This window comes from Lepisma saccharinum, chromosome 16, assembly GCF_977018435.1.
Source record: "Lepisma saccharinum chromosome 16, izLepSacc3.1, whole genome shotgun sequence".
Classification (NCBI taxonomy): domain Eukaryota; kingdom Metazoa; phylum Arthropoda; class Insecta; order Zygentoma; family Lepismatidae; genus Lepisma; species Lepisma saccharinum.
Genome location: NC_139244.1, coordinates 16926468 through 16952990, shown reverse-complemented (window position 1 = coordinate 16952990; position 26523 = coordinate 16926468). Strand labels below are relative to the sequence as shown.

At 38.6% G+C, this 26523-nt stretch overlaps 1 protein-coding gene across 1 annotated transcript; it reads left to right on the top strand.

Annotated features, from left to right (window-relative positions):
- Positions 1 to 817: 817 nt before the first annotated feature.
- mtTFB2 (mitochondrial transcription factor B2) lies at positions 818 to 24015 on the top strand. Its single transcript, XM_083137249.1, has 8 exons — positions 818 to 1062; positions 6610 to 7021; positions 9782 to 9942; positions 11448 to 11595; positions 12887 to 13026; positions 15299 to 15460; positions 21013 to 21170; positions 23707 to 24015. The coding sequence occupies exons 2-8, from the start codon at positions 6619 to 6621 to the stop codon at positions 23975 to 23977; spliced, it is 1443 nt and encodes a 480-aa protein (XP_082993375.1). The 5' UTR covers positions 818 to 1062; positions 6610 to 6618; the 3' UTR covers positions 23978 to 24015.
- The last annotated feature ends 2508 nt before the right edge of the window (positions 24016 to 26523 follow it).

Genomic DNA, 26523 nt, shown 5'->3' with positions numbered 1-26523 from the left:
CTCAGAATTAATAATTACATGAGGCCAACGCCGACATGTGTAAAATGTGACAAAAGTTCTTTGCATGCGATTGCAACTCCGGCCTACGCCAACAGCGTTTTTCAAATTTCCATCGCGTCAGCTGTGTCTGTCACGTGGTCAGGGGTGACCAATAATCAGCGTACAGTCTGCGACCATACATCACAGATCGTTCCTTTGTACAGTGGAAATAAGGCCGAGTCTGCTGCCACGCACGTGTCAGCAGTAAGAATAAGGGTCAAATTTGCTGCTGCCACGTAATTCGTCTGCTAGGAGGATGTTACAAATCTTAAGAACAGATAAAGACGAGAGAAATGCAAGTTTATGATTAGTGGGAATGAATGTACAGGTAATTTAGAACCTTTTTCTTTAGAAAGCATTTAGCGATATTACTTTAATGCTAACAGAACTTAACCTACGAGAGCATTTAGGTTTATTATTAGAAGATTGCTGAAAGACATAATCTTAAAACATTTTTGTGAAAGTAATCGCTACAACTTCACAGTATGTGTTACAGACGTAATTGCATACATAGCATGATGAAATCACGATAAAACAAAGACCGAATCTACTGCCACGCGCATCTTTTTTGAGGTTCCAGCAGAAAAAGAACGTGGCAGCAGACACTGCCGGAAATAAAGTGCACGCACATGGTGATGGACAATTCGCACGGTAATACTCATGCATCCCACTTACGTACAGACTATATTGAGGAAGTTATTATCTTCCTTGTTCTTTTTACAACACATTCGAAATATATAATTTTAATTCAAACCTGAATGATTTTATTGTGTATTTCTAAGATGTTTGTTATATTTGTTTATTAATTCTTGTACGTACGTTCAGCCTATAAAGCGTGAAATGATTGCACGAATATTACGTTGTATAAATTCCATATTATTAAGTCTTAAAGTGGTGGACCATACTGGTAGACTGATCTTTACCGCACATTCATATTAATTTCGTATTTGTTGTTTTAGCAACTCTTGCCATTAGAGATTTATTATTTTTAATGATTAATACTCACGAAATAATGAGTACAAGGTAAACATATACATTTTGTTATTTTTTTTATTAATAAATTTTGTTTTCTGTATACGCACAAACCATGTTTTGGGGCTAACAACGAACCGATTTGATGAAAATTATCGGGTCGGGTACCCTATTCTACACCCTCGAATTTTGAATTTTTTTCTTTTTCATTATGAACATTATTTGATCCTATTTGTGAATAAAAAAAAATTGGAGCGCGGAAAGAAGTATTTACGACTGTACAGCCGTTTAAAGTTGAAATTTTGTCGTTTGAAATGGTTCGCAATTATTTCCAAGGTAAATTTCTCGTAAGGGACAAACGGATTTCATCAAATTTACAGGAGAAATTACTTACCGAATGCAGTTTCTTTATACTTCTGGAAGTTCGGGGAAGTGTTTTCTCGCATCGTTCATTGAATTTTAATGGTAAATCATATATTTTTCGATATAAATGTGTGACCGATGCACGGAAGCTCTTGCATCCATTTACTTCCAGGTGGATGTAGCCTGTGTGTGATGACGTAATCCTGGTCAGTGTTTCCAAACACGTGTTTTTGTAACTGAAGAAGATACATTTCCGCAAATGGTTTGTGGGGCTATGTGTCAATGGTTCGTGGGGCTATGTGTCAATGGTTCGTGGGGATATGCGTCAATGGGTCGTGGGGCTATGCGAGAATGGTGTGTGGGGCTACGCATATTTTTTTCGAAACCAATTTTTAACTATTGAAACCTATAGTGACCCTACCTAACCTAACCTTACCGGAAATGGTTCGTGGGGCTATGTATGAATGGTTTGTGGGGCTATGCGTCAATGGTTTGTGGGCTACGTAGGTATTTTTGTGTGCAGTGGGGTGGAAACACTGCATGCCGAGTACGGTAGTGAAACTGTGACCGCCATTTTGCGTGTTACCGAAGGCAAAAAGAAACGAAGAAAACTTACTCAATATGTCGCAAATAGAGCTTATTTCCGTGAAATAAGAGAAATGCCACCTTCAGCAATGTTTCTCAATGCAGAATACGTAAGTACGAATATTCAAATTTAATGAACTAGCAAATTTCAGCTGTTTGTCCCTTACGAGAAATTTACCATTTCCAATTTCTAGATCGTGATACTAACACGACACCAAATTTTAACTATCGATCTCAACCTAACTGAACTAACCTATCCACGCGCCAATGCTTCCTGGGGCTAGCGTCAATGGTTCGTGGGGCTAGCGCCAATGGTTCATGGGGCTAGCGCCAATGGTTTGTGGGGCTAGCGCCAATGGTTCGTGGGGCTAGCGCCAATGGTTCGTGGGGCTAGCGTCAATGGTTCGTGGGGCTAGCGCCAATGGTTCGTGGGGCTAGCGCCAATGGTTCGTGGGGCTAGCACCAATGGTTCGTGGGGCTAACGCCAATGGTTCGTGGGGCTAGCGCCAATGGTTCGTGAGGCTAGCGCCAATGGTTCGTGGGCCTAGCGCCAATGGTTCGTGGAGCTAGCGTCAATGGTTCGTGGGGCTAGCGCCAGTGGTTCGTGAGGCTAGCGCCAATGGTTCGTGGGGCTAGCATCAATGGTTCGTGGGGCTAGCGCCAATGGTTCGTGGGGCTAGCGCCAATGGTTCGTGGGCCTAGCACCAATGGTTCGTGGGGCTAGCGTCAATGGTTCGTGGGGCTAGGTTCCCTGTAAGTCAATTACAATGTCCCGTATGTGTCGTCGAACAAAGTTCTCTATGTCCTTCATCCGTTGAACGTGTGTCAATCTCATATTTAGTCCTTTTGTCTTAATTCAATGTCACACAAATCAATTCCAATGTCTAAAGTCGCACAATACAATTGCAATGTCTCAAATATCCAATCCGCCAATAAATTACATAAATAATATATTGAAATCGCAAATTATCCCATTGCACAAGTCATTCATAACAAGAAAAAATTGCAAATTATCCCATTGCACAAGTCAAAGATAAGAAGAAAAAGAAAATGTTCAGACGTGCGCCTGTGACATGAATCCAAGATGCGCCATGATCAAATCCCTGCAAAACCGTTTCGACGTTACATAAGGAATCTAAATATTGAAAAACGTAAGTTTCCTAGCACGTAGATCTAAAAAAATTACTTTCCGCGCTATTTAGAAACATCGTTTCTTATGAAGAACTAATTTTCGTAACGAGAATATTTGAAATGTGCGAAAAATCGAGAGTGTAGAAAAGGGTACCCGAGCCAAATTATCTTTCGGTAACAGTATGGTATAGGGAAAACACATTTCTTCAAATGTACAGGAGAAACTACTTACGGAACTTGAGTTTCTGTAGACTTTTGAAAGCTCGTGGGAGTGTTTTCTCCCTTCGTTCAACTTATTCGGCCGGTAAATCATGTATTTTTCGACAATGTCTCTCCGATGCACAAACTCTCTTGCCTCCATGACGTTTTACTACATGAACCAAATGTTCCGTTCGTTCTATGACGTAACCCCGGTCAGTGTTTCCAAACTCGCCATTGTTAATTTTAACTATGTTTGCCTAAGCTAACAGAACCCAACCTATCCTTGCGTGCATGGTTCGTGGGGCTATTTATGAATGGTTTGTGGGCCCAAGCTCCTTTTGTTTTATTGCAATTTTTACATGGTTCGATTTCGATGTACGTCTGTTAACACATACTGCGGAGTCTTAGCGATTACTTAAGGTTTTGTTCAATATTTGCTTTCGTTGTTAGGTTAGGTTCCCTTAGCATTAAAATAAAGTCCCTAAATGCATTCTACTAAGGTTCTGATTTACTTATACATTCATTCCCACGCTTCTACGATATTTACTGTCGCTTGTCGACGGAGAATATCTTGTCCATGAGAAGTGCGTAAGGTAATTTTCAAGTTGTTTTTTTCCAACATAAATAACTTTTTTTAGAGTCCAAACAGTGCTCATTACTTTAAGGAAGGTTCAAATTTCGTGTGAAAATGATTTCCAAAATTCTACGCTAATTAGTCTTTGTGCTAGGAGAAATCATAAAACAATCGGAACCGTTACCAGTTTGTGTATTTATGAATGATTTGTGGGCTATCCATGCATGGTTCGTGGGGTTATTAGAATGGTTTGTGGGACTATCCGTGCATGGTTCGTGGGGCTATTAGAATGGTTTGTGAGGCTATCCGTGAATGGTTTGTGGGGCTATCCATCAATGGTTCGTGGGACTATCCATCAATGGTGTGTGAGGCTACACATGCATGGTTCGTGAGGCTATCCGTGCATGGTTCGTGGGGTTTTTGAACCTGGAAAAAAATACAAAATGAGTAACATGAAAGTAGGTATTTTTCGGTGAAGAAGGTTGCAACACTGCAAACCCACTGATCATCGACAACGCTAGTCAAGATATCTCCGCCATATTGTGTGTGAGAGGAACGAACAATAATTACTTAATATGTGGAAAATTGAAGCTATTTTCGTGAAAGAAGCGAAATCCCACCTTAAACAATGTTTCGCAATGCATAATAGGTAAGTACGAATGTAAAAAATGACGAAGTGAACGAGTGAAATGTGTTTTCTCTATACCATACCTTATCTTTTTATTGAAATTCTTTTGTGTGTGTTTGTTAAAAAGCAGTGTCATTTGTGCTCTATTTTAAACAAGTTTGTTTTGTTGCCAAAATTTGTGGACCCGTGTATTAAATAATAAGACTTAGTGTCGACTATAACTATTGTATCTTGCTGTGGTTAGGTCACAGAAATGTATTCTAATACAGAGCATTCCCTGATATTCGCTACGAGACTCGGCGGCAAGCGGGACGGCACCAGCGCATGTCTTTCCCGGTGAACGGGTCCACAACAGTTGCTAGAGTCGGCTATTAAAATTTGTAACTTTCATCTTTACATGCATTATCAGAAGATCTGGGAGAAAATCAGGGAGCATTCAGGGGTTTTAATTCATTGTCAATCTGCAATGCAAGGTCTAAAGGATGGAAATAGACTGACCTTGGCCAATGACCCGCTGGGATGCAGACACCTGCTACTGGGAGGAAAATTCATCTTTATTCTTGAGCGTGCTGCAAGGGTGAACTATTTCGAGTGTTGTTGTGTTAATGCACATTTGTGTGTCTGATTTCTGCTCGTTGATTACAAGTTATTGGCAGTGCACGTTACACCATGGACAAGCATAAAAAAAGCAAGTTATGCTTGATACCTTTGTTAAAAAAAAATCTGTTTCTTCAGAGACAGCTGCTGCAGAAACTGTAGTTTGTTCCGGAAAGCAGGCACTCGAATATGGACAGGAGGTGACTCAGGTGAGTGGTGATTATGAATACCTTCCCAAACTCAAGGAAAATGAGTAGAATCAGTGGACGTTAGCTGTGCTAAAAAAGATATTGGCAATTATGTACGCTCAAGTTGTGATCAAATTTTGTCTGACACTGAAAGATACGAACTATTAACATCGCCATGGAAACCCGGTCCAGGTTACGATTTTAAGCAAGACAGCGAAGCAGGGAAAAGGCCTTTTCTACCTAAGTGATTAATAGAATTTCCTTGGCTGGCATATGCAATGAAACTGCAAGGAGGGCTTTGCAAGCATTGTATATTATTCTGTCCCCCTACGAGAAAGAGGAGTTCAAGGTCAATTTATAGTTATACCAATCAAAAGGTACAATGACTTTTTCTTTTCTGCCCGTTCCCATGAACAATCTGAATCGCACTGTGCAGCTACAGAAAAGGCACAACATTTCATGGATGTGATGCACCACAAAACTCTGTCCGTTGAACTGCTCGCGAACGAAAATGCTGAGAGAGAAGTCGAAGCAGCTATGCTAATTTGTAACTTTCGCCTTTACGTGCATTATCAGAAGATCTGGGGGAAAACCAGGGAGCATTCAGGGATTGAATTTCTTGTCAATCTGCAATGCAAGGTCTAAAGGACAGAAATAAACTGACCTTGACCAACGACCTACTGGGAAGCAGACACCTGCCACGGGGATGAAGTTCATCTTTATTCTTGAGTACGTTACAAGGGTAACCTATTGTTGTTGCCTTAGTTCACATTTGTGTCTGAGTTGTGCTCGTTTATTACAACTTATTGGCAGTGCACGTTACACCATGAACAAGCGTAAAAAAAAAGCAAGTTACATTTGACACCTTTGTTAAAAAAAAAAAAAAAAGGTGTCTTCGGAGACAACTGTTGCAGAAACTAAAGTTTGTCCCGGAAAGCGGGCACAGGTGACTTGTGATTATGAAAAGCTTCCCAAACTTGATCCCATTTCTCAAGGAAATTCAGTGGGCATTAGATGTGCTAAAGTTGTGATCAAGTTTTGTCTGACACTGAAAGATACGAACTATTAACATTGTTGTGGAGACCCAGTCCAGGTTATGATTTTGTATGGATGTGGATGTGTTTAGAAGAGATTCCAAACGTATGCAACTTCTGCATAAATGGTAATGTCCTAGTGACCCATTACTTAGTGTACTGCAATTTTATTCCCCCTATTAAAATTTCTGGCGACGCCCATGCATGTATCGCATTACCACACTTTCGCAATACAATATCTAATTACGATCATAGATTTTAATATTTATTTCTGAAAGAGTTGCTTTCTGATTGCAGGTTCTAAGCATGTGGACAATGCTCAAACTACCTACAGTCCTTAGGTGGCCAGGCTGGAGTTACAGTGTGAATTTGACTGTTCGTAAATTATTTAAAGAGCAGTGTTCATCATGTGCGAGTTACTCAAAAATGTCTTCTAGAAGCACACTAGAGACTTGGAAGAGACATTTTAGCACAGAAATTTTGGAAGATGTGGTGCCCGAGAAGAATGTTGAGAAGAAGAAGAGTAAGAAAAAAAAGAAAGGAAATTTTGGTGAAACATTAGGCAAACTGACCAAGACTGAAGAAATATTCAGATATTTATCATCGAAGCAGTATTTAGAACCATACCTGGAAACTATGCCGAGCAGGTTCTTGAAGCGAACAAGAATTGTGCCTGAAGGTCTTTATCTTCTTGATAAGCAAATTGCAGGTATGTTTTGTATTAGCATTAATTTATACAGGGCATACACAAAAGAATGGTGTGGTTTCTAAAGTTAATAATATTAATATTTCTCATGTTACATGGGCACAGCGTACACCATCAACGGTGGAAACTGTCTAAGTTTCTTATGCATTAACTACACACATCCACAGGATAACAAACTCATCCCAGACTCGCATGTCCACTGTAGTGGCCTGCAGTGCATATGTCATCTTATCAAGAAGTTCATGGATGGACATGGGGAATGGTGGTACATAAACACTACTTTAAACAAGCCCCAAAGAATGAAATCACATGGTGTAAGATCCGACGAATGGGGTGGCCAGGGGATAAGGTTTTTGCCGCGCATCCGATACAGTGCTGTGGAAGAACATCACTGAGAAGCACTCATACGTTCCTGTGAAAATTCTGGGAGGGTGGGGGGGAGCTACATCCAGTTTTAGAATGTAATCATCATAATTAGTATTCAGTCAGGACACCCTGCTTCAAGTCCCTCTAGCCACTGATTTCGAGGGACTTCACTGAATCATCTTGCACACACTTAAATATTGTCATCAGACACACGAGGTTGGCCAGAACTCTTGCCTTTACACAAGCATCCAGTTTCCACAAACACAGTTTTATTCTCGTGTGGTGCGTCTGTATTAAACAATGCACTAAATGCGCTGCACTATAATCACAGATCTGGACACATCAAAACGGAGCACATAGAAAGCCTTCTTCTGCTGAGACGCCATCTTGGAAACTGACCCTGCAGCCTTACAGTAAGCATGAGGATCGAACTGTTGATAGCGTATGAGAAACTTGGATAGTTGCCAATGCTGATGGCATATGTTGTACCCGTGTAAGGTGAGAAATAAAATTGTTATTAACTTTTGAAACTGCACCATTCTTTTGCACATGCCCTGTATATATATATTACTGTATTTACTCATGTATAATGCACACTTCTTTCCAAAATTTTTGGTGCGTATTATGCATGGAATAATTTGGACAGGCAACATGAAACTGTGAATGTTTTCACTATGTCATTGTGTTTAACATATGTACATCAACAGGTGCAAATACAAATTACCAGGTTAGATTTCTTTAGTAATAATGATTAAAAAGAAAAGAAAGAAAACACTATATAAGTGAAATTTCCATTTTCCATGATTTTTCACTTTGTACAAGAGCATTTTGAGGCACCGTGGAAAGTGGCACGATTCTTGTAGAATGTTCCTCCTGTCACATGGGATGCATATCAGTGGTATTTGTCGGGTGAGAAATAACAGAAAATAACTTTGTGACAGCTGCAAATCCACAACGTAATTTTGATCTCTCTTCTTCTACTTCAGAATAAACAAGGCGGTTACAGAAGTGAAAGCATTGAGATGTCAAACACAGTAGAGGGAGAAGGGGAAGTGGCATGGGTTGGTGACTTGCTCTTGATCAGCATAACAACAGATTTACAACTAAGAAAGCCATTTCTTGAACCTGAATTGTACTGCGCATTAGATATGAGATATAATTTTGTGTTGCTTTTTTCCATCAAAAACCAGGGTGCGCATTATACACATACACACATTATACATGCATAAATACGGTATTTAGCCTCTCTTTTCTTCCACTTTTGGCTAATTGCAATGGTTAAGATGAGTGATGATTAGATGCAATTGATAAAGCGACATTCACGCAGGCTGAGACTCAAATCCAAGAATTTTGGTTGCAAGATTGAAAGTCGGGCACCAAACCTACTTTAAGGTCAGCGACAGTGGACAAGCTGCCGGAACTATGGGAGTAATTTGACTATCAATTTTCAAGTTTTTCATTCAACTATACAAAGTTGCATAGAGCCTTTCTAAGATGAAAGACCTGGGTGGTCTAGAATGTTGATTTGCTTGATGTTATTGCCACTGTTCAAAGTTCCAAGTCATAGCATTGTTGGTTGAGTGATTGCTTTAGTGTATTTTACTTTGCTTTTCTGTTACTTCTGGCTAATCACGAAGATGAGGATGAGTGGTGATGACATATACAAAAAGGACATTCACAAATATAAAGAGACAACACACCCTGTTAGTCCGCAAAATGCAGTCCAGGGTGTACAACGTACAAGAGAGATTGACAATTGGGGCTCTGAGGAAAGGGTCACCCCTTCTAGGGTTGCGTTATTTGTGAATAACCTTTCATCAATTTCACATAAACATCATTTCTGTTCATTATGTTAATCACAAGGAGGGCAGAAACATAATGTAAATGTAAATAATTTTAAAAAATGGAAGGGAAAAACAAAGCTTCAATATTTGAAATTAGTATAGTGGAACCACGAGCAAAACAACCTGTGCAGACACACGACTCCTGTGCACCGTACCCCGCGAGTACGGGAGAGGGAGAGAGGACTTTGCTTCCTTATGGGCCGAGGTGGAGGGAAGAAGGGAAAGCTGCACGGGGACTTTTCGTCCAAAGGTTTTTTTGTGGTCGATCTATAACAACCCCCCTGTACTTCTAATAGTTTAAGTTGATTGCATCAGCTCCCATGGTGGAGTGGTTATCACATCACGCTATGATGCTAGGGGTCCTGGGTTCGAATCCCAGGCTGGGCATGGATGTTTGCGAGTGTCCATTCGTCATATCATCACTCCATTCTCATCTTCGCAAATTAACCAAAGGAAAGTTAAATAAAGAAAAACAATAAAATCAAGAAACAATTAAGTTGATTGCATCTAGAATTGGCGTAGCATAGTAATTTGTTTTCTGCTGTTGTTTCAGACACCATAGCAGATGCTGTGAAAGACCACATTCTTGCAGGCGATGGACTTGTAATGGAAGGCAACCCAGGTTTAGGCTTCCTGACAGAGGCACTGCTGTCAAGAGGTGTTCCCAAAATACGAGGCTTCCAAAGCTATGCTTCGGTCATTTCCAGATTTGAGGTGAGAGTTTGTTGTATATTATGTATGTATTGTGCGTTCTTTAGCCCATAAAACACCTATTTCTAGCGAAAACATAAAATGTACATATTTTAAACATAATGGAGAAAATTAAGTTTCTAAATTGTTTGTGTATACACATATTTTTGAGTTAATGCATAAAATAAACTAAATGCAAGGTAAAGTAATAAATTAATATCCTATTCATGAGTCCACAACACACCGGTCACTACTGATACAGCACCTATTGACCTACAGTTTAAAGTGGGACCCAAATCACTATGTGCCTCCACAAACCCGGAACCCTTTCTCTACAGGCCCCGAACATGTAGTTGAAATTCATGGTGTAAGTGTGTATGACATCCTGCACTTCAAATATGCTCGTCTGACTATGTGTGATGTGGAAAGGTGGTTTTCACAATACAAGTCATGGTAATTGGCATGCATTTTCAATGGACAATTTGGAGATGTGCTTTGTTGTTCATAGTAACCAACACAATGCAACAAACAACTAACGTCCTGCTGTCACTGGTACCTATTTATTTGTTTGACAGAATTTGAATGCATTATTTTTACTTTTAGCCACATATTTCCACTGTTTTTAGAACACAAAAATAAATATTTTTCAGCACGTAAAAATCCACTCCCCAGTTATCACCTCTAATGTGTGTCATGAATACAGTATTCTAAAACTTGGTTGTGTAGAATTACCCTAATGAGTTGGTCTGGGAAAGTCAGGATATCCTGTTTTTGTGAAATTGTAGAATTACAGGTGTAGAATTTTTTTTCTCTCTTTGACCTGTTAGTTGAAAGTATATGGCCAACTCTCCCGTCAAGGACCCTCTTGAAGTAAATTACCATTGTTGAGGGAACCATGAATATTTTTAAAAAGAAAAGGGTTGAAAATTTGAAGGAAATAGGCTGAAAAATTGTTTGTTGCACTCATCTTGGTTGTTGCATTGCAATTTTCTTTTCCTTTCCTGCTCTCTTATGTTGCTGGTGGTACAGCATCGAAGGCTACCATCTCCAATTACATTTACTTGGCCAGCGAAGCTTTGGTCTCCAGTCAAACCATGCAAGGTCCTTGGCGAAGTACTGGCCATGCATTACTTGCAGCGATGCGATGTTAGGTTGATGTAGGGTCCATGTTTTTGAAAATGTTCACAGTAATCAATGGTCATATATGCACTTGTAGGGTATCATTGATAGGAATCAGGAGGATGTCAGTGTTAAAATAAAGTTTTAATACAATTTTCCAGTGAGCAGCTTCTGTGGTAAGCTGTTCAATGCACAATTTCGTGTTTTCGTGTTCCGATTTTTCAACTGTTGATGCTGTCTATGCCCATGGGTCTACTTTTGAAAGAAGTTAATTTTCAAGTAATTTAACATGTAATTTTGCCATGAGTACAATAACGAATCGTTTCCCTGAACCCTGAAAGATCTTAGAATCTAAAGTTGACTATATTTTCTTGATGAAATATTTTCATGTAGCTCTCTCTGTCTTTTAGGGGTTATGTACAAAGTATCCTAAGCAACTTGAATTGATGAAACAGGACATATTTGCAATACCAAAATTAACGTTTCAGGATAAGATAGACAATGGAAAGAGATTTGAGGAACTAATGCATGGAGTCAAAATAAGAAACTGGACTGATGGTGAGTTGTAGCAACTATTGATTTTTCTTCTTGTTAACTTTATATTCTATTGCATTATATTTGAATTTATAGATCATAAAATTCAGTTCAATAATATTAACTGGTATGTAATCTTCTTACATTGCAAGTAATACATGCATTAACGTTAACACTGTGCCATCTGTGAGGTGTCTGTTGTATACATATGCATTTGTAACACTTGAAATTCATTATATCTATGCATAAATTTGGAAAATACTTATTTTTAGATAACCCAGGAAAAGAAAATTGAGTAACATATCATTTTAATACAGTAAACCCCCCACAATTACGTAATATGCAACTTATGTAAATTCTCAGTTACGTAATAACTACGTAGCTGTCACAAGACCTTTTTTTTTTTTTGGAAAATTGTGATTTCAGTTTGTTTTTATATTTTTCATACTTTTATAGGTAGTTTATATCCGAGTAAATACTGCTCCATGATGTTTCATGTATAAAATAATACTGTGTAAATAATATACACACACATAATAATAATAAATATTGCAGTTTCTTACTAAGTTACACTCAAGCAATTTACAAATTCGACTTACATAAAATTCAAGTTATGAAAAAGGTTTACGGAACGCATTGCTTACGTAACTCGGGTTGGTTACTGTACACTTGACAAAACAAATGATCAATTAATTTTGGTGGCCATTGCCACCATCTATGTGGGAGATGTTGCTTTCCTGCGTGGCCAACGCCAGGGGTCCCAGGTTCGAATCCTGGCCTGGGCATGGATGTTTGTGAGTGTCCATTCATCAATTTCATCACATCATCGCTCATCCCCATCTTCGCAAATTAGCCAAAAGTGACACAAAAAGCAAAGTAAAATAAAGCAAATCAATCAATCAATCAATCAATTTACTGTGTGGCATCTTCTGCTTGGTATTGTTTAGCCCCGAGCTGATAGGTTCATCGGTTACTCCGTCTGTGACCAGTGGTGTGAACTTTCCATCCAAGAACATTATTCTGCAGACCAGACAAAATAATTCTTTTGAAACTTGAGACATGAGGTGCCAAGTGTGTTAAACTTCAGTGTAAATATGAGAGTTAGCAGGAACATTTCATGGTTCTAGATCATTCCCCTTTTTGGTCAGGCCTAGAACTTTTCAGTTCCTCTACCCCCCCCCCCCCCTGTGACCTGTAAATACACTTTTATTTCTAGTTTACTATCCCCAATTTCTTCGTTTCAAACCCAGCTCATGTGAATTTCTGTTTGGTTATGTATTATTTTGATTAAATAAAATCAATTCTTCTTTTGCAGATCCTCCAGTGAAGATAATTGGTGCAATGTCGCGGAAAGCATTTATACATTACGTAATACGAACAGTAATGTTTCAGAATGATTTAATGTCTTACGGAAGGCCCGAGTTCTATCTCCTTATGCACCCATCAAACTATATTGTAAGTTTCGATCAAGGTAACTCATAGTAAATGAAATAGGGTGCTTATTGCAAATTTTATGTCTCTTCTGATGCACTAATTTTTGTAGCATGCAAATAATTAACTTATTGCTGCTAAGTTGCTGAAGTCCAGTTTAGGCATGTATGTGTTTTAGTTACTGAAGCTTTAACCACATCATGTGACTTCTGTAGAAGTTAAGACAAGAAACTGGACTTTAACTACTTAGTGAAATAATGGCATGTGGTGTAAGTTAGTTATACCTTGTATTGATTTACTAGAGTTGCTACATGTCCCAGATTGGTATCATATGTCGTGCTGTCTCAAAAAGTTTCTTCAGGATGCGGCAATGTCCCAGAATAGGGCAGGAAAGCAGAATTGATTAAGGGTATACTTTCATGAATTGCATTACACTACAGTCCTGTTTAACCGAATTTGATGGGACCAATGGTGCTTCAGTTGAACGAAAATTCGGTTAAACCGGAATAAAGTTTTTTTTATATATGTACGCGTGCTAAAAATAGATGGGGATTGAGGAGTGGGTGAGTACAGCCAACACATCGTAACAATGAACTTACTCTTTGATAACTAACTGTTGGACCAAAACAAAAACAAAAGTGCTTCGTCGGTGCTCCCGCGTAAAACATGGTCGTGCACGAGTAACTGCTTTTTTAGCGATTCGGTTAACCCGGAAATTCAGTGAAACTGAACTGGACTGTAGTGTGTTTGTTAATTACATTCCTGTACACAAATCTATTATGTAAGGTACAAAATTGCTTTCTAAGAATTCTTTGTAGGTTTTGAATTTTTTTGACTTTTGTTGAAAAAACATGTCTTCTAGAAGGCAGCATTTTAATTTTCATGTACATCCTTGAAAATCGTTTCTGAAATACCTTACTATCTTATGAATCGTACGGTAGTTTGTATTTTGCCCATAATAATTATCGTGTGCATGCATACTACTTTTTCGGATCCAGGCTCCCCACCAACACTACTCTCAGAACGCATTTTCCTGGATTTTCATGTAATAAATATAGCAACCCTGCATTTAACTGATTTTGTGAAGTAAGTCACAGGTTGATACCCATGGTTAGTCACTGTGATTGAGATTTTGTGTGCTGTCTCACCAGATGAATTCTGGGATTGTATCTTTAATACTTTGACTGCCAGGCTGAACTTCGCATTTTCTTGTGGGAGGCCAGAGCTATTTTGATGAGCATATAATTGTTATGCAGAGATCACCTGTATTGTACACTTCTTAGTTGCTTTTAAAACTTGACTCCCATACTTCGAGGAAGTCAACAAAACGTGTATCAGAACTATGCATACTGCCTGTAAGTTGTGTATAAAGCTGCGACAGAAGGCTCCCTGTTCATAAATTTGATAAACATGCCAGTTTAAAGTGCTAACGAAGGTCGCTTCTGCCCAGTATTTTGTCCACGTTTCTTTAATCATCTTACCAGTATTAACATAATTCTAGAAATAAGTAACCTGAATTAAATTAGCCGACCAATCAAAATAGTATCTTATTATAGCTTGTTTTTCTTCTATTCAAGAACTGTCACTTTATTAGGAATGGACCAATACATGATTTTTATTGACTAATCAAAGTACTGATGTATAATTTACTGAAAATGATTACTATAGTAGGGCTGGCCTCCAATACCATAAGAGTGAGGACAGATTTCAAGAACATGCTCTTCTCATTGTTTCGAACACCTGCCTTGATGTGTCATTCCACAAGTGGCCAATCACGTCGCATACTGCCTTCAGTGAGCAACAGTCTAGCTGAAAGAGGAGGGTCATGCTGGAAACTACAATGGCTCTAGTATAGGAAGGCGAAATTTTCCCCCCAAGGGTCTCAGGTTCGAGTCCCAACCTGAGCGAAGGGTGTTCTTTGTGAATGTTCCTTCATGAATTTCATATCATGACTCATCCTCATCTTCACAATTAGCCAAGAGTGGCAGAAATGTGACGTAAAATTAAACAGATCAATTAAATCAATTATTTTTATCCTCACAATCTACATGATTTTCATGGCTCACTAGTGTATGTTTGTCCATCATTTACACCAAAATTTTGGACTTTGATGCACAAAAACATACTCTTGGCATTATGTGATGTTCTCCTTTTACTGTGGTTTCATCACTGTTGGGCCTAAGAATTTGTTCCAGTGACAGCCATTTTACCTATGCCCTTTTTAATTGTAAAGCACATATGTATTTTGTGTTTTATGTATGCAACATATTTTATGTTTTATTAACATTTTTTTCAGCACTACACTGCCTCTAGAGATTCAGGATACCTTCTATACCGGTCAACTTCAGTTCTTTTCCAACTTATCTTTGATCATTCCCTTCTGGCTAAAGTTCCCCGTAATGCATTCTTTCCCTGGGAAACTGGATACACAGAAAAAAAGGGCATGAAGTTGCCACAGGTAAGGACCAAAAAGCTTTAATAGATGATGTCACCATTTGGAGTGGCCGCGGTGGCTCAGTCGGTAACGCGTCTGACTACCATGCTCAAGGTCCCGGGTTCGATCCCCGGCCGGTTCAAATCCGGGAACTTTTCTAAGGTTGGAAGCGGCCCCGGCGCCCACCCAGCGTCGAATAACATGGGTACCTGGGGGAAACCCTGGGGGGTAAAGGCGGTCAGGGGCGTGATGCTGATCACATCACCCCCACTCACGACCGGATCAAGAAAGTGTGGGGCGTTACCCCCACACCCCCTATACGCCTTCATGGCGTGGTGCTATGCACAGGGGAGCACTTTACCTTTTACCTTTACCTCACCATTTGGTAAACAATCATTTGACTTTAGGTATTGTAGTTTTCTTTGAGAAATCACATGAAGAAATTCTGCCCATTCCTTCCCCCAACTAATGATCTTACCCTGAAATTATCTGCAATTGAACCCAAGATTCCTGCTGAATGCCATCTCCTTGTAAGAATGCATTGTAGTTGTTACTGGTATATTGGTGATACATTAGCTGCGATATCAGTGCTACTGGCTGAAATTGATCACCATAATATGCTCAGGGGTGGAAAATGGGCAGCAAGGTTGCTATTAGTTTAGTTTCCATTTTGGTCTAATTTTTCAGTTTTTGAAAATTTGGTCAAAGTCATAATTCAGGTGTTTATATGATTGCAATTTTTATTTTTTAAAATTTCTTTTGCATGTTGGGGATTGCAATTTTTTTTTTTTAATTTCTTTTGCATGTAGGTGGATATACGAGGGCCACTATTTATATTTTGAGCCTTGGCAACACTGATTGAAGTTAGGCACGATTTGACGTTTGCACGGAATCGTCTGGCATTATTGACCATAACGTACTTCAAATGTTTTGTCAATAGCTTGATTTGTGTTGTTTATGTTGCCTTGGAGATTGCGCGACAACAATAAAATGGAATTAACTCGTGAACATTTTTGTGCGATGATTTTTTACGATTTTCGATGTGGATTATCAAGACAAGAGTGCATCGATCAACTTACTTCCACATTTGGCGATGAAGCCCCATCCTTTGCCACTGTGAAACGCTGGTATAACGAATTGAATCGTGGCCGCCATTCGCTCACCGACGAGATTCGCGAAGGTCGTCCAAAATCAGTTGTTGTTCAAGAAAACATTGATGCTGTGCAAAACCTAATACTGCAACATCGTCATGTGACATACTGTGAGATTGAGGCAACCATAGGCATTAGTTCCACCAGCATATATAAAATATTACATGATCATTTAGCTGTGAGAAAGGTATGTTCTCGTTGGATCCCACACAATTTTGACAAAAACTCAAAAAGACGCTCGTGTCAATTGGTGCAAACAAATGCTCAATAAATACAATTGTGGTGCTTCAAAAGACGTATATAAGATTGTAACAGGTGACGAATCATGGATATATGCATATGAGCCGGAACGTAAACAGCAGTCGACTGTATGGGTGTTTCAAGATGAACCCAATCCAACAAAAGTTGTTCGCGCTCGAAGCACATCGAAACAAATGGTCGCTTGTTTTTTCGGGAAAACTGGTCATGTGGCAACTGTGCCTTTAGAGGAACGTAGAACGGTCAACTCTGAATGGTACACAACAATTTGTTTGCCAGAGGTCTTCGGTCAAATACAGAAAACAAACAAACGCCGTCGGATCATTCTTCATCAAGACAATGCCAGCTGTCACACATCTCGTCTAACAACCGACTTTACGAACAGTCAAAAAATCAAATTGATGGGTCATCCACCGTACAGTCCTGATTTGGCACCCAATGACTTCTTCTTGTTCCCGAATGTCAAGAATAAATTGCGTGGACAACGATTTTCGTCGGCAGAAGACGCCGTTGATGCGTTCAAAAACCATATTATGGAGGTGTCTCAAGAAGATTGGAAAAACTGCTTTGACAAATGGTTCGAACGAATGGAAAAGTGTATTGACCATAAAGGAGAATACTTCGAAAAACAATAAAGTAGTTTTCAATGCCAAATTCCTGTTTTTTCATTGTTAGGCTCAAAATATAAATAGTGACCCTCGTATATGATGACTAGGGCTAGGATTTTTATGACCTAAAAATCACCAAAATATGCAAAATAAAATATGCTCTTATGACCTAAAATTGTACAAAATATGCCCTTATAACTGGACTGTTTCAAACATCAATATCTAAATGCTGAGATATTTTCACATTCGTACTATTTTTAGTTCACTTTATGGGCCCTGAGTTGGAATCCACAATGCAATCTTTCTGTAAATTGTCAAATGAAAATGAAAATGATTTTGCTGCAGTAAAAACAAAACAAAACAAAAAAAACCTCGAGTGAACCTGGGAGTAAGAATGAATCCACTTAGAAAATTACTATATTTCTTGAAAAAGCAAAAAAAAATATGCTGAATATGACCGAAAATCCATGAAAATATGCTCTATCATGCAGAAATTGCTAAATATTCGAAAATATGCCCTTAAGAAGCACCCTAATTTAATTAGTTTCTTCATAATCTGAATTTCTATATATTTAGGGAACACATCACCTTACCAAAATAAATATGCGAAGTCATGAAAATCCTTGCCCTAGTGATTTGAGGAAATACGGCAGAATCTTGATTTCAGGTTTCTCAGGGAATAAAGCTGAAAAAACTTGAAATGCTGGAAAATGTAAAACCAAGGAAAAATTTACAACAGTTTGCTGCATTGAGACCATTAACATTGAATGTACAACATGGGAAAATGTTAAATTCAGGTTTCACTGCAACTTTTTCTCTACAAAAAGATAAAGTAAAATGAAGACAAGTTATACTTTAAATAGGAGTGTAGCTTTCCTGGCAATGTGATTTGAACAAGTGTTACCAGCCAGGTTAAGTCGATGTTGGCTTCCAACATTTCGAGCGCGTACATTGCTCTGATTTCCTGATGATAAGAGCCATGTGTCTCGAAACGTTGGAAGCCAACATCGACTTAACACATGGCTGGTAACACGAGAACACTTGCTCGAAGTTATACCTTACAGGAATTATAATTTTATTTTCTCATTATTTTTGTAAATGATATGGTGTTAGGCATAACTCTTCTGCCATCCTGGTGCTCCACGCTAAGTCATGTGGATGTTGTAGCTGATTTGTTGTCTGCTTCACTGCAGAAACAAGCAATAGAGCTCTAACGTGCTTTCCACATTGGAAGAATTCTCGTATTCTGCTTTCTCACATTTACCATACATCTGCATCTGAATGTAAAGCTCTTCCATGCTGAAAACATCCGAGAAGCAGCAGTTCTGCAATAAACACATCTAAAACAAACATCCCATGTTGCACACATACCGTATTTACGTGTGTGTATAATACGCACCCTGGTTTTTGATGGGGAAAAGTGACAAAAAATTATATCTCGTATATAATGCGCAGTATAATCCAGGTACAAGAAGTGGCTTTCTTACTTGTAGGTTGTAATGCGGTTGCTATGTGTACCAAGAGGAGAATATCCTCTTGTGTATAGAATAAGTCACCAACCCATGCCACCCCCATGTGTTTAGCATCCCATAGCTTTCACTCTTTAACCACTATATTTATTCTATAATAGTAGAAAGCAAGATCGAAATTACATTATGGATTTGCTATACTCAGGAAGTTATTTTCTATTATTTCTCACCCAACAAATACCGCTGATATGCATCCCATGTGATGGGAGGTGCATGCTTGAATTCTGACAGAACGGCACCGCTTTTCTTGGTGTCAGAGAACATTAAATCACAAAGTGAAAAATCGTGGGAAATTACCTTTGAACTTTTGTATGTGGTTTTGTCATTTCCTCTTTACTTCTACAAAAAAACTTCAAAATATATACTTTTTCCATGACTGACATAACATTTAAAAGAGGCACATTCAGGACCCTCAAACTAGCAGTTAGCAGCACAAGATTTCTTCCATTAAGGCATTTACACACTCGATGTATGTCCTATTATTTGGCCAGTAATACATTTTTATTATTGTTTTCTTTCATCCAAAGTACCACAAAAATCAGAACATTCCTTCATTTTGTGATGAACTTATTTCAACCGCATTTCATATTAGTGTCGTTATCTTGAATGGAATACTGTTTCCATATTCAGAAACTGCAGGATTTAACGATATATAACATGATAGGGTTCCGTAAACATGAAAAATCAATGGAAGTCACAAAATCATGGAATGAAGCTGTACGGTTTCATGCTGGCTGTCTGAATTATTCCGTGCATAATACGCACCACAGTTTTTGGGGGCAAATTTTTTGGAAAAAAGTGCACATTATACATGAGTAAATACAGTATTTCTGTTTTGAGCTGCACTTTGCCACTAAAGGGGAGAATGTGTAACATACATGTACCATTGACCCTACAATGGGCATGACTGTTTCACTGATGTGGTAGATTTTCACTGACACCCCTATGTACTGTAGTCTGTACTTTTGGCAAGAGGGCAACGTTATTATGTTTCTAACTTTATAAACGTTTGTGTACTACAATGGAAACACATGTTAATCAATTATCATAAAAGCTAGGGATGGGACAGATTAACTGGTACTCTATCGGTATTGGCCAATTTATTGGTAAAACTACCGATAATTTTACCAATCTGATGTAAAAATATCTTATAGTGGAATATTCTGCCATTTTTTATGGATGTAAACATACCCAACTTTTTTAAAAAGTAAATGTCTATAAATATGCAACTTCTTGTACATTGCAGTCATCTGGTAACATATACAGTGAAACCCCGATTTTACATTCTCGGATTTAACATTTTCCCATGTTATACATTCAAGCTTGATGGTCCCAACATAGCAAAATGTTATTAAATTTCCCCCAATTTTACATTTTCTCGCATTTTAAGTTTTTTCAGCTTTGTCCCCTGAAATCGTAAAATCGAGGTTCCACTGTATATATTAAGGAGGTGAATGAACCATTGAGATTCTTCAAGAACTATTTTGATTTTTATATATGATCAGTTGAATATCTGTTACCAGTATCGGTACTTTATGGTATCAGACAAAATTTCATATCAGCCATCCCTAGTAAAAACATTAGTTTTAGCCACTAAGAAAAATGTTAGAAGACTATCTATGGGGATGTGGAGGCCACATAATGCATATTTTTAAAGAGATCATCCTTTTTTTTTATATTAAAATGCTAATTTATTTCTTTGCCGAAATTAAATTGGTCAGTACAGTAGAACCCCGATATTACATTCACAGATTTTTACATTTTCCTGCATTATACATTCTCTCTAGATGGTCCCAACATAGCAAAATGTCATAAAATATTCCTCGACTTCACATTTTAAGTATTTTCAGCTTAGTCTCCTGAAAAATGTAAAATTGGGGTTTCACTGTAGTTAGTCTTGGCAATTTTTATATTTTAGTCATAAATCAATAAAATATTAATTTATTTATTTATATGGAAGTTTACAATGTATTGCTTCCACTGCAGTGTGATTTATAATATGAAAATGTTTCCCTTTTTTTACTTTGAAGCTTAAGATCGAGAATTCTGAGTACCTGTATCTTGTGAAGATTGTCCCGCATAAAGATCTGTTTGAGAAAGTTGCAAGAACAGAAGATTTGCAACCTCTGTGGTTCTTCATACGGCATCACTTGGTCAGCCGAAAGAATCAAGTTATTCCCCAATTAGAGTAAGTATATTACATTGTTGTGATGAAGATGAATGACAATTACATGAAATAGATTAGCGATTCCCAAACTTCAGTCATAAAACACTTTTCTGGAAAGAAATTCATCATGCCAAAGAGACATATATGCATATTTGCCTGTTTTTACTTAGCTGTATTTTGAAAATTGTTAATCAATATTTTATCTTATCAAAAGCGTGACTTAGTTTATGAGTTCTAAATAGCTTAAATATTTATCTAAACTTAATTTCCCTTCCAAGGCTTAAAATGAAAATTCTATGCCTTAGTAGGAATGTGAATGAATGAATGAGTCAAATGTTTTTTTTTTAAATATGTTTACTCATATTGCCATTATGCAGCTGTCAAAGTATACGAGGAAAAATCTCGTATCCTTGCATGAAGTTTCAAAAAAAGCAGTGTAATAAGCCCATTAAGATAGGTTAAAAGTGCAAGGTTGTAAATGATCCTGTACAGTAGAAACATGAACATTTATTTTAATGGAAATGTGAATTGTAAGATTATCCACTCTATACTTCATTTTGAATGACTTCAAAGGGTGGCAGGGAATTTTTCAAACATATTTTATCATGAAATAATGTGAAATTATATATGAAATTTAAAATAAATCCTTGAATACAAAGTGGGCTATCATGTAAGCTATGCGAAATTCATTAAGCACTGACTAATTCTGCGGTAAAATGTAGGAGGAAAAAAAATGTACTACTTCAGAGAGGTATAAACACTGTGATGATTATGAATACTGTATAACTTTAAGATAGACATTTTTATTTTGTCTAATAAACATATACAGTCGAACCCCGATTTTATGTTCCTGGATTTTACATTTTCCCGCATTATACGAGGGTGAATCAAATATGAACGAGCCTTGTGCGGAAAAACAAAATTTATTGAAGGAAACAGAGACATTGCCACATCCTATTTTTCTACATAGTCTCCGCCCTTAGTGATACATTTTTCCCAACGTTGTGGTAGGTTCTCGATGCGATTCTCGTAGAATGAAGCTGGGCGGGTAGCCAACCAGTTGCGCACAATGTTTTCCACCTTATTGTTGGTCGCAAATCGCTCGCCCCCAAGTGCTTCTTTGAGGGGTTCGAACAGGTGAAAATCACATGGTGAAAGGTCTGGGCTGTACGGTGGATGTGGAAGCGGTTCCCAGTGCATTTCCACCAGTTTCTGCCGCGTAACACCTGCTGTATGGGGTCTGGCGTTGTCATGGATGAACAAGACCTGGCGGATGGGACAGCCTCGTCGTTTGCGTCGATACTGCACCTTAACTTGATCCAGGAGGCCACAGTAGTAGGGTGCGTTGATGGTCCGACGTTCGTGTACGAAATCCACCAGTAGGATCCCCCTCCAGTCCCAAAACACCGTGGCCAACACCTTCCCCGCAGACAACCGAACTTTGGCCTTCACGGGGTTTCCTTCGCCTTTCCTCCTCCACTCCATGCTGGCAAGCTTGGATGCTGGGGTGTAATGATGCACCCATGTCTCGTCACAGGTAACGATGCGATGCAAAAACGCTTCCCCTTCCACGTTAAAACGAGTGTGAAGCTGGCGAGCAATGCGAACTCTGTCATCTTTTTGAGCAACATTCAGCAGCTTGGGAACCCACCGAGCTGTGATTTTGCGGAAGCCCAAGTGCTTTGTGATGATTGATTGGACACTTTCATAGCTCACACCAAGTTCTGCCGCAATTTGCTTCACAGTGACTCGGCGATCCTGTTCGACAAGCTCACGAACACGAGCCATGTTGTCATTCGTCACACTGGTGTGAGGATGACGGGGGGTGCACTTCATTTGCAACACGTTCATGGCCTTGCTGGAATTCCTTACACCACACCTTCACTCTTGCCCACGAGAGGGTACCATTCCCAAACTGGGCCTGCAGTCTCCGGTAAATTTCGGCCGGTTTGACGTTTTCCTGGGTGAGGAACTTGATGATTATGCGTTGCACAACAGACACTGGCACATTCTGCTCACTCATCGTGAGAGCTACTAAACGAAGCATGCAACACGCCGGCTGTTCTGGTTCCTGACTCACGACATCCCCACCTTCCAACTGCACATGCCCAATCACACCCTGCTACCCATTCCGACACTTAGCCAATCAAGGCTCGTTCATATTTGATTCACCCTCGTACATTCAATCTTCGTGGTCCCAAAATAGCAAAACGTTATACAATTTTTCTCTATTTTACATTTTCCCGCATTTAAGTTTTTTCAGCTTGGTCCCCTGAAAAACATAAAATCGAGGTTCCACTGTAGTTTCAAGTTTTAAAATCAATATTGAATTTTCATTCATTCAGAGATAACGTTCAAAGTATCCGTATTCACCAAATATAATCTGTATACTTGTTACAGTTTCTTTGATATTAATAACCGACAGACTCATATAGACATGACTGTGCCATGTGGTTTTATTCAGTCACTAATGCTCGGATGTTTCCAACACAAGTTGTCATGAAGTTTCATTGCATTAATATAGATGATACTTAACTCTCTTTAAATTGTTCTTCAGGAGGTGGATTCCAGGTTGTGGATTAAGGTTAATTCCACAAGGCTTTACAATCTTCACTGAATTTGGAGAATTGACCCCACTGGAAATTCTTGATTTGTTCCATCAATTTAAAAGCTGGCCCGAGTACCCAGATTGCCCTTTCTTGCCAGCAATGGAAACCAGCATGTTGAAAATGGAACAGGTGCCCGATGAGGTGGACAAGGAAATCGAAGAGTCCAAGAGATCTGTAACAAGAACAAGTGAAGACCTAGATAGTGCCGAGAAGGATTAATTTAATTGTTAACAAATTTTTTAATATGTTTTTGAATAAATTGTTTACACATAGCATTGTATCATTACCCAAATAATGATCTGGCGTACAGTATGTATATCCGATAAACTTTGTACTATTATGTGCAGGATCTCCAAATGTACTAGGGAAGAAATCCAAATCGCAACTTCTAGAAATTATTTACAAACTTTTGAGATCTCAGTCAGAGAATTTGGAATCTCTGTGTATGAAGATCCATTATGTAATTCTCAGAATTTTGTACACTGTAAGTGTTAGAAATTTCTTGGGAATGACAGGTCTCATTCCAGAAATGTGATAAGAATCACTTTCAGCAGGAATGGTAGAGATCCTGAACATTTAACATCCAAAATACTGGGATAATTTTTATTTCCCATCCCGAACAATAGTTTCTGTCCCTCATAACCCCAAATGTCAAATTTTTAATAATACCAAAAATTATTGATTTAAATTTTGCAGTACTGATGTACTGAGTCGATATAAAGTAATAAATACTTAATGAACCAATTCAGAATGATATATGTTAACGTTTTGTTTCAATGTATAGAAATCATTCACACGTCTTTTTCATATTGAAGGATATATAATAAATTTTAATTAAAATGCTAAACTTGTTACTCAAATAACAACCAACTAAAGCTTGTAAACTTTAGTTTGACACACCACAATTAATATAAACACTTTACTTGTAGTTTCATTTTTTATTGCATTTCTACCACTTTTAGTTAAACCTGCCGCAAAATTTGTTTGGTATTGACACTTGTGAACCACGTGTTGAAATCGGGTCTACGTCACTGCGGGAGGGTGTGTTGCTGGCATGCGAGCCAATCAAAATCTTCCCAGTGCTTCACCCAAGTCCTGGTTACCTAGCAACAGAAAACGTTTTTCTCGGTGTTGCCGCTTATCGGGCGATTCTTCCTGCGATCAGATTTCATGTTGTTGGGAGAGGACGTGTTGTTTGTTTGTTGCGTTACGTTACTGTGATATTTTAACCAGTCCGTTTGTTTAGTGTTTATTGAATTTAGAGTATTCTTTGTTGTATATAGCGTGTTGTTTTAGTGTGTTATTTTTTGTACATAATTTTCTGTGTTCTGCTTGAGTGTGTCGTGTGCTTGTGTGAAGAATGTCAAGCACAGGAGGCAATACTCGAGATGACAATGTACGTACCAAAGAGGCCATGCACTAAAAGAAAAAGGAATTCTTCTCAAAGGACAAACGCGGGAGATGGTTTGTTCTGAGGGCAAATAATTTGAGCAAGAGAAAAACAATGGGGGGTCGAATCATTTCTGTAAACAAAGTTCTGGACAGGACTGCTGCTGCTTTCGGCGTGTCTAAGAACACTATTGTTACCATAGGGATCAGTAAACGCGTGACAAATTTAGATACTTTTCAGCAAGATGCTATTCTCGCCATATTTACTCTTATTATAGGAGGAAAGATCATCCCACTGTTGGGAAACAGTCATAAAATATCTGGGATTCTCATACAAAAAAAATAAATAATGGACCCAAAATAAAGTATGGAGGCATATGGAGATGTGGAGGTAGAGCTCCACACATTCTCGACCTCGACCTAGGCCATATTATGGAGGTGATGCGGTGATGTGGTTCACCAACCGCCTTTACCACAGGTTTGCCCCAGGTACTCACTTGGGCTAAGTCGACCCCGGAGCCGCTCGGGATATTTGAAAAAGTTCCACAAACCACCGCGGGTCTCACGCGTGAAAGTCAGATGCCCCACCAACTGGACTTTGTGCACTTCAGTTACAGTATAATTGAAAGACGGGCAGACTTTAACGGCGACTTTGGAAAGAAATGATTATTGCAAGTGTATATATATTCAATATTTTCAGAATGGATTGAAAAGGTAACCTGTAAACAATGCTCGTTTCATTAATTCGTTCATGTTGTAAGGGAGATGGAAATGAATAGAAAAAACAATAACACATTCATCATTGTTGTCATCATTGTTATTCCGTTTTCCTCGAAAAACAATAACACATTTCATCATTGTTGTTCCTTTTCATAACACGTTTTCCTCGACACAGCGTCAGACGGCTGCAGTGCGTACTGTACCGCATGATATGGCAACACCGTGACGCGTGTTCCTTCAGCTCTCAATACCAAACTAATTTTGCTGCAGGTTTAACCGTTACTATGAGGATGAAGGTACACTTGCAAAGAACAACCATTTCCAGGCTGGGTCACAAAACCTGTGAACTTCAGTGGGAAGATAGAATTCAAAAGCATATTTATTGTCTAGTGCTTTGAGCTATCCTTATTCTAACACTGCCTTTCGAGAGAGCACCACTTCTTCCATCTTCAGGTGAACAAATTTCTTTGTCAGTGGTAGGGATCGAACCTACATATAACTATACTAGTAGTGCAGAATTCTGTACTGGACCATGGAGTAGTTGGTTGTGCACTGGGTTTATAGTAAAGTCACAGGTCCGCTGTAGGTTGAATCCCCATCACACAAAAATAAATTTGTTCTGTAGACTAGAGAAGAGGTGCTCTGAAAACATACTT